At 48.1% G+C, this 9,461-nt stretch overlaps 1 protein-coding gene across 1 annotated transcript; it reads right to left on the bottom strand.

The window, feature by feature from the left end:
- Positions 1-5,209: 5,209 nt before the first annotated feature.
- LOC109759663 (protein NRT1/ PTR FAMILY 5.2) lies at positions 5,210-9,011 on the bottom strand. The gene is made up of 4 exons (XM_020318488.4): positions 8,728-9,011; positions 6,940-7,157; positions 6,265-6,836; positions 5,210-6,162 (listed from the first exon to the last, which is right to left on the bottom strand). The coding sequence occupies exons 1-4, from the start codon at positions 8,858-8,860 to the stop codon at positions 5,256-5,258; spliced, it is 1,830 nt and encodes a 609-aa protein (XP_020174077.1). The 5' UTR covers positions 8,861-9,011; the 3' UTR covers positions 5,210-5,255.
- Between the last annotated feature and the right edge of the window lie 450 nt (positions 9,012-9,461).

Below are 9,461 nucleotides of genomic sequence, written 5' to 3'. Positions count from 1 at the left end.
CGATCATCACGTGAGATGGAGTAGTTTCAACGGTGAACATCACTATGTTGATCATATCTACTATATGATTCACGCTCGACCTTTCGGTCTCCGTGTTCCGAGGCCATATCTGTTATATGCTAGGCTCGTCAAGTTTAACCTGAGTATTCCGCGTGTGCAACTGTTTTGCACCCATTGTATTTGAACGTAGAGCCTATCACACCCGATCATCACGTGGTGTCTCAGCACGAAGAACTTTCGCAACGGTGCATACTCAGGGAGAACACTTATACTTTGATAATTTAGTGAGGGATCATCTTATAATGCTACCGTCAATCAAAGCAAGATAAGATGCATAAAAAGATAAACATCACATGCAATCAATATAAGTGATATGATATGGCCATCATCATCTTGTGCTTGTGATCTCCATCTCCGAAGCACCGTCATGATCATCATCATCACCGGCGCGACACCTTGATCTCCATCGTAGTATCGTTGTCGTCTCGCCAATCTTATGCTTCTACGACTATCGCTACCGCTTAGTGATAAAGTAAAGCATTACAGGGCGATTGCATTGCATACAATAAAGTGACAACCATATGGCTCCTACTAGTTGCCAATAACTCGGTTACAAAACATGATCATCTCATACAATAAAATTTAGCATCATGTCTTGACCATATCACATCACAACATGCCCTGCAAAAACAAGTTAGACGTCCTCTACTTTGTTGTTGCAAGTTTTACGTGGCTGCTACGGGCTTAGCAAGAACCGTTCTTACCTACGCATCAAAACCACAACGATAGTTTGTCAAGTTGGTGCTGTTTTAACCTTCGCAAGGACCGGGCGTAGCCACACTCGGTTCAACTAAAGTTGGAGAAACTGACACCCGCCAACCACCTCTGTGCAAAGCACGTCGGAAGAACCAGTCTCGCGTAAGCGTACGCGTAATGTCGGTCCGGGCCGCTTCATCCAACAATGCCGCCGAACCAAAGTATGACATGCTGGTAAGCAGTATGACTTATATCGCCCACAACTCACTTGTGTTCTACTCGTGCATATGACATCTACGCATAAAACCAGGCTCGGATGCCACTGTTGGGGAACATAGTAATTTCAAAAAATTTCCTACGCACACGCAAGATCATGGTGATGCATAGAAACGAGAGGGGAGAGTGTTGTCCACGTACCCTCGTAGACCGAAAGCGGAAGCGTTAACACAGCGCGGTTGATGTAGTCCTACGTCTTCACGATCCGACCGATCAAGTACCGAACGTACGGCACCTCCGAGCTCAGCACACGTTCAGCTCGATGACGTCCCTCCAACTCCAATCCAGCCGAGTGTTGAGGGAGAGTTTCGTCAGCACGACGGCGTGGTGACGATGATGATGTTCTACCGACGCAGGGCTTCGCCTAAGCACTGCTACGATATTATCGAGGTGTAATATGGTGGAGGGGGCACCGCACACGGCTAAGAGATCATTGATCTATTGTTGTGTCTATGGGGTGCCCCCCTGCCCCCGTATATAAAGGATCAAAGGGGGGAGGTGCGGCCAGCCTTGGGGCGCGCCAGGAGGAGTCCTACTCCCACCGGGAGTAGGACTCCCCCCTTTTCCTAGTTGGATTAGGAGTTGAGAGGGGGGAAAGAGGAGAGGGGGAAGAAGGAAGGGGGGCTCCGCCCCCTTCTCCTTGTCCTATTCGGACTAGGGGGGAGGGGCACGCGGCCCAGCCCTAGCCGCCTCTCCTCTCTTCCACTTAGGCCCACTAAGGCCCATTATGTTGCCGGGGGGTTCCGGTAACCTCCCGGTACTCCGGTAAAATCCCGATTTCACCCGGAACACTTCCGATATCCAAACATAGGCTTCCAATATATCAATCTTTATGTCTCGACCATTTCGAGACTCCTCGTCATGTCTGTGATCACATCCGGGACTCCGAGAAACCTTCGGTACATCAAAACATATAAACTCATAATATAATTGTCATCGAAACGTTAAGCGTGCGGACCCTACGGGTTCGAGAACTATGTAGACATGACCGAGACATGTTTCCGGTCAATAACTAATAGCGTAACCTGGATGCTCATATTGGCTCCCACATATTCTACGAAGATCTTTATCGGTCAGACCGCATAACAACATACGTTGTTCCCTTTGTCATCGGTATTTTACTTGCCCGAGATTCGATCGTCGGTATCTCAATACCTAGTTCAATCTCATTACCGGCAAGTCTCTTTACTCGTTCCGTAATACATCATCTCGCAACAAACTCATTAGTTGCAATGCTTGCAAGGCTTAAGTGATGTGCATTACCGAGAGGGCCCAGAGATACCTCTCCGACAATCGGAGTGACAAATCCTAATCTCGAAATACGCCAACCCAACAAGTACCTTCGGAGACACCTGTAGAGCACCTTTATAATCACCCAGTTACGTTGTGATGTTTGGTAGCACACAAAGTGTTCCTCTGGTAAACGGGAGTTGCATAATCTCATAGTCATAGGAACATGTATAAGTCATGAAGAAAGCAATAGCAACATACTAAACGATCGAGTGCTAAGCTAACGGAATGGGTCAGGTCAATCACATCATTCTCCTAATGATGTGATCCCGTTAATCAAATGACAACTCATGTCAATGGCTAGGAAACATAACCATCTTTGATCAACGAGCTAGTCAAGTAGAGGCATACTAGTGACACTCTGTTTGTCTATGTATTCACACAAGTATTATGTTTCTGGTTAATACAATTCTAGCATGAATAATAAACATTTATCATGATATAAGGAAATAAATAATAACTTTATTATTTCCTTCAATTGTACCTTCTCTCAATTTGGAAAGTAGCACATCAGAGAAATCCGTTCCCGTGATGCCTACACCAACAAGAGAGGAAGCTAATGATGATTATCATGAAACTTCGGATCAAGTTACTACTAGAACTCGTAGGTCGAACAAAGCACGTTCCGCACCAGAGTGGTACGGTAATCCTGTCCTGGAAGTCATGTTACTAGACCATGACGAACCTACGAACCATGAAGAAGCAATGATGAGCCCAGATTCTGACAGATGGCTTGAGGCCATGAAATCTGAGATAGGATCCATGTATGAGAACAAAGTGTGGACTTTGGTGGACTTGCCCGATGATCGGCAAGTCATAGAGAATAAATGGATCTTCAAGGAGAAGACTGACGTTGACAGTAATGTTACTATCTACAAAGCTCCACTTGTTGCAAAAAGGTTTTTTGACAAGTTCAAGGGGTTGACTACGATGAGACTTTCTCACCCGTAGCAATGTTTAAGTCTGTCCGAATCATGTTAGCAATTGTCGCATTTTATGAAATCTGGCAAATGGATGTCAAAACTGCATTCCTTAATGGATATCTCAAAGAAGAGTTGTATATGATGCAACCAGAAGGTTTTGTCAACCCTAGAGGTGCTAACAATGTGTGCAAGCTCCAGCGATCTATCTATGGACTGGTGCAAGCATCTCGGAGTTGGAATATATGCTTTGATGAGGTGATCAAAGCATATGATTTTATATAGACTTGCATGTATTTACAAGAAAGTGAGTGGGGGCTCTGTAGCATTTCTGATATGATATGTGGATGACATATTGTTGATTGGAAATGATGTAGAATTTTTGGATAGCATAAAAGGATATTTGAATAAGAATTTTTTTAATGAAAGACCTCGGTGAAGCTGCTTACATATTGGGTATCAAGATCTATAGAGTAGATCAAGACGCTTGATAAGACTTTCAATGAGTACATACCTTGACAAGATTTTGAAGGAGTTCAAAATGGATCAGTCAAAGAAGGAGTTCTTGCCTGTATTGTAAGGTATGAAGTTGAGTAAAGACTCAAAACCCGACCACGACAAAATATATAGAGAGAATGAAAGTCATTCCCTATGCCTCAGCCATAGGTTCTATAAAGTATGCCATGTTGTGTGCCTTGCCATGAGTGGGGTACAATACAGATCCAGGACTAGATCACTGTACAACGGTCAAAATTATCCTTAGTTACCTTAAAGAGGACTAAGGAAATGTTTCTTGGTTATGGAGGTGATAAAGAGTTCGTCGTAAAAAGTTACGTCGATGTAAGTTACTGATGTAGATGACTCTAAGTTTCAATCTAGATACGCATTGAACGTAGGAGAAATTAGCTAGAGTAGCTCCATGCAGAGCATTGTAGACATAGAAATTTGTAAAATACATACGGATCTGAATGTGGCAGACCCGTTGACTAAACTTCTCTCACAAGCAAAACATGATCACACCTTAGTACTGTTTGGGTGTTAATCACATAGCGATATGAACTAGATTATTGACTCTACTAAACCCTTTGAGTGTTGGTCACATGGTGATGTGAACTATGGGTGTTAATCACATAAAGATGTGAACTATTGGTGTTAAATCACATGGTGATGTGAACTAGATTATTGACTCTATGCATCTCCTAGATAGATCTTGCATGAGTTTAGGAATTTTTTTGAAATTGCATGCTACGTTGCCCAACAGTGTGTGTTGATTTGAGTCTTTCCCCTAGTGTTTCCTCTTGTTTTAATCATGTTTTTCCTCAAATCCACCTTCAATTCATGAGGATCGGGCCACCCAAGAGGCTTGCCCATATCACATTGTCATGTCACTTTTATGGTGTGCAATGACCTTTGCTATAAGGTCACCGCACACACCCCGCCAATATCATTTGCGATCATGTTACTAGTGACATCCGCAGTTGAAAGTTCTTTTCACTTAAATAAAAGCGTAATGGCGAACAAACCTGTGGTTCTATGGTTAGGAGGACAATGATATCCTCAGCCCACCAAGGTTCAAGTCCTAGACTTGATACTGGTGCTCACATTTTTCTAGATTTATTTCAGGCCTTCCTTTCATGTGCGTTTAGTGGGAGAAGACGTTACCGTCGACTACGAAGATGTCTGTGGCGAATTCGTCAATCTTGACATGACCAGTCTCTCGAAGGTGCTCATAGGAATAGTGTGTGCGTGCATTAATAAAGATAAGTGTATATGCATACGCATGGGCGTCATAATAATAATAATTAACAAGCGCGGTCATTTTCCATCTGGACTCTAATTTTCATCTTATTGGGTTTTTAAGTTGGTATTTACCAATTTTGCGTTTGTCCTTTTTCTTTTCTTGTTATTATTCCTATTTTTCCATTCTATAGCTATTGTGGTTTTTGTTTCCATAATATGGTACACTATTTCACAATACTTTGAATTCGATTGATGAGGGTTTTGGAGGGAACATCAAGGATGAACTTCTACCGCGCCTACGGCAGCAGGCGGCTGCATCGCCACTTCCGGCCTCTGTTTCTCCCCGCCGCCACCATCAACGACGTGGGTGACCTCGGCGTTGTACACGTACATCCGGCACACGGCGAAGAAGACAAAGAGGTTGGCGCAGTTGAGGACCGCGAAGAAGGCGTAGTAGTGGTCCAGCCGGGAGGCGTTGAGGTTGTTCTGGATCCACCCTCCCTGCCCGTGCCGGCGCGTGACGCGCGACACCGTCGACAGCAGGAAGCTGCTGAGGAAGTTGCCGATGCCGAGGCTGGTCATGGAGTAGGAGGTGCCGAGGCTCTTCATGCCCTCGGGCGCCTGGTCGTAGAAGAACTCGATCTTGGCGACCTCCAGGAAGGCGTCGGCCACGCCCATGAGCACGAACTGCGGGAGCAGCACGAAGATGGAGAGCGGGACCGTCGTGCCCTTGCTCTCGAATATGCCGTTCTCCATCGCCACGCGCAGCCGGTGCCGCTCCGTCAGCGACGCGATCACCATGATCACGATGTGGAAGACGAGCCCGACGCCCATGCGCTGGAGCAGCGAGATGCCGCGCGGGTTCTTGGTCAGCCGCCGCATGAAGGGCACGAAGAGGCGGTCGTAGAGCACCACGGAGACGAGCATGGAGATGGTCACGAACCCCTGCAGGCTGGCCGGCGGGATCTCGAAGTGGTGGAGGCGCCGCTCCAGCGTCGTGCCCTGCTTCACGAACAGCGTGTTGATCTGCGCCAGCATCGCGCTCGGAACGAACGTGATGAGTAGCACCGGCAGCATCTTGAGCATCTGCTTCGTCTCCTCCACCTGGGTCACCGTGCTCAACGACCACCGTGACGCGCTCCTGCTCCCCTCCATCTTCACAGCCGCTTTGCTCAGCACCCTGCACCCCCAGCAATGGAAACGAAGAGCAGTTAACTAATGAGACTACTTTAGTACATTAACATCCGACGTAGTTGAGAACTTGAGCTAGATGTATGGGCACCTGAAATTGGGCGTGTGCGGCAGCGGGGACGTCTTCTTTTTCTCGTACTGGTTGGGATCGAGCTCGTGCAGGTCGCGCGGGTCCACGGGCGCGGGGACGCGGCACTTGCGGACGGCAGCGACGATGACGCCGGCCATCTTGGCGAAGGAGCTCTCGGAGGTCGGCTTGTGGCGGTAGAAGGGCGTCCCGGCGCTGAACACGGCGATGGAGACGGCGAGGCCGACGGTGGGGAGCGCGTAGCCGACGGTCCAGCCGATCTTGTCCTGGATGTAGACGAGGACGGTGTTGGCGAAGAGCGTCCCGAAGAAGATGCTGAACATCCACCAGTTGAAGAAGGAGAGCTTCTGCTTGCGCTCCCGCGGCTCGTGCTCGTCGAACTGGTCGGCGCCGATGGTGGAGATGTTGGGCTTGGTGCCGCCCGTGCCGACGGCGAGGATGTACAGGGCCAGGAAGAAGACGCCCAGCTGCACGCTCGTGGCCTTGTGGTCGCAGTTGGGGTCAGCAGTGCCGAGGCCGCATTTCGCCGGCTTCAGCGACGGCAGCGACACGGCCATGGTCAGCAGGATCATTCCCTGTGCGATCATTAGCGGAGGTGAGACCAACCCACCGGAAGAGCAGAAGGGCGGCGCGTAGGGGACAAAGCGGCATGAAGAAAGAAGGACGGCGAGGACTTACGAGGAGGTATATGATGGAGGCGACCATGAAGGTGCGGTAGCGGCCGAGGTGGGCGTCGGCGATGTAGGCGCCGATGACGGGCGTCATCCAGATTGTGCCGACCCAGTTGGTGACGTTGTTGGCCGAGAGCACCGTGCCCTGGTGCAGCTCCGTCGTCAGGTACAGCACCAGGTTGGACGAGATGCCGTAGTAGGCCATCCGCTCGAACACCTCGTACACTGCACCGCCGCACATTGCAAAATTAAAACCAAGCACAACTTTATTATTGGTATGCATGCACTTTCTTTCTTTTCACCAGTGAGGCCGGCGTTTGTCACCAAACCGTAACCATCGCACAAGAAAACATCATCGCGTCTTTTTGGTGTTGATGAAAGAAAAAAAATCTTCCATACGAAGTTCCACTCGGTTTCTATCATTTTCCCTCTTAGTACTGAAAACCGGCAGTGCACCTGCCTTGCCCCTCAAAAAATAGCTCATGGTGTGAACCAGCTTCAGGAACAAAAGAAAAGAAAATGGGCTGCTCTCAAATGTTAAATAACCTCTGAAAGGGACCACAACACTTGTAATCATCCGGCCAGTTTTGGCTGATATGAACTGGAAGCAGCAGAGAGTAGGCTGCGAGGTGCGAGCTTATCATTCTTTTTCCTTCTTTTTTTTTGGAATTGAGCTTATCATTCTTACCATGAGCAATTAAATATAGCGCGTACAGATCGGCTGGACTCATTCGTCGTCTGAGAAAATCACAAGTGGGTTCGTGACCGTTGGTTAGATGTATAGACGGTTAATTCCAAAACCTATGTTCCACTCGCAGCAGACAAGCCGGCAACGTTCTTATATTATGGAACGGAGGGAGTAATATGTAAATATACAATATCTAAGATTTTCCAAAGCGAGCTAAGAAAATGTTGCATGTAAGTCCATAGAACTAAACAACTCAAAAAGAAATCATGAACCAAACAAATACTGCTAATATCCTAAAGTAGCTTGTATCGCAGCATCCTAGGACTCTACGAGTAGTAGTTTATGCACGGTGCTCTTTCATTGCCTCCTTCGTTTTGTAACAGCCGCCGGTCTATAGCCATCTATCTCGAGCAAATTTATTGTGATTGGGTTTGTCTTGCTGGTCAATTCACGCAAGTACTGCAGACGGCCGTATGTCCACAGAGCGCGTGGGTGGGATAGTGCCACACCGGGGAAGCAGGACACGGACACTCAAAACCGAGGGATGGATGGCTCCGAGTTCATGTATCTCTGCCGCCGCTTATTCTTTTCGGCATCTCTGACGAGTGCACACGGCATGCCACGTATTTTTAACTCTTTTATTTTGAGAAATCCTTAACGCAGTTCATGTGATACGGGGATCGTTTCTTGTCTGAATATAAAGCAGGATGGCAGGTTCCAGGTCGTCAGAAAAGATCGCCAATCCGATCCTAACATGAACCAAACCATTTCATGATCCCGTTGACCATGCCATATCTATGCATGTGACCAGCAGAGAAAAATAAACTCGATCGTACGTACCCTACTGTATTGTTCAACAACTAGGAGTAACTAACATGAGCCTCCATCGCAACAAAATAAATAAACAATGAACGTGAGCCTATGGGGCCTAATAAGATCGTTATTTTGTTTTTAGTTTCAACAAAAGAAGAAAAGAAAGAAGCAGACACCTGTGGAGGAGAGCCCATGGCTACGAGGCCGGAGACAGAGAGAAGCAGCTGAAGCAAGCCGGAGAAGCGCCGAGAGGTGGAGCAGATGATTTGGTGAGTGGTAAAGTAGAGTAGTTACCTACGACGAAGGCGCAGGCTCTCCAGCCTCCTCGCTTTGAGCGGAGGATGGGGTTGCCGTGGAGGTCTGTGGTGCCGTCCTGCGTGTACTCGCCGTCGCTGCCGCCGGCCTCCAGCCGGGTCGTCCCCGCCATGGACGCTCCCTGTGTGTGTATGGTAGCTAGGGAGAGGGGAGGAAGATGGGTGTGCAGACTGCAGAGGGCGCTGCTAGTTCCTCCAGGCGCCTGCGTGAGCTCCTGTACTTGCCCATTTATAAGCCCGGTCTTCGCGGGCAGCGACTTGGCAAGTGGCGGGTTGGACTGCGGGGAGTGCCAAAATGTCTGGACAGCGGTTTTTTGGACATCGCAACCAGAAACTAAAAAGAAAGCACGCCATTTGGTGGACTCCCAAGGGCGCCAGTACTGCCTGATTGCGTACTTAACATATTTTTTGGACGACTTGTTTTATATGTTCTTCTGAGAAAATCTTGGACGGCTTGCTGCCTCCACACTTGGATAGGTGGCTAAGTTAATCAGAGTTGGTGGGCTTGCAAGTATGCGCATTTACCATTGCACCCTAGACGATTCACTTGCTGCAAAATACTAGTTGCGTTCCCACCTCATTGAAGTTTCCAAAAGAGTATGAACTACACCGCCGGAAGGGTTGGTGTTGATAAATGTTGACGCTGCTTTCCTTTTCGACACTGGGTAAATGGATGCGGGGGTCGTGATTCGTGACCATCACAGGGAGTGTGTG

The sequence above is a fragment of the Aegilops tauschii genome, chromosome 1 (assembly GCF_002575655.3).
Source record: "Aegilops tauschii subsp. strangulata cultivar AL8/78 chromosome 1, Aet v6.0, whole genome shotgun sequence".
Lineage (NCBI taxonomy): Eukaryota > Viridiplantae > Streptophyta > Magnoliopsida > Poales > Poaceae > Aegilops > Aegilops tauschii.
The sequence above is the reverse complement of the archived record's forward strand: the minus strand, read 5'-3'. Positions and strand labels throughout refer to the sequence as shown.

What these genes read in the sequence shown, in the direction of transcription:
- LOC109759663 (XM_020318488.4), bottom strand. Translation starts at nt 8,860, where the DNA reads ATGGCGGGGACGACCCGGCTGGAGGCCGGCGGCAGCGACGGCGAGTAC. An exon ending in AGCCTGCGCCTTCGTCGTAG is followed by an intron (nt 7,158 to 8,727) that starts GTAACTACTCTA and finishes GCGGCGGTGCAG; the next exon opens with TGTACGAGGTGTTCGAGCGG. An exon ending in CCGCACACGCCCAATTTCAG is followed by an intron (nt 6,163 to 6,264) that starts GTGCCCATACAT and finishes CTGGGGGTGCAG; the next exon opens with GGTGCTGAGCAAAGCGGCTG.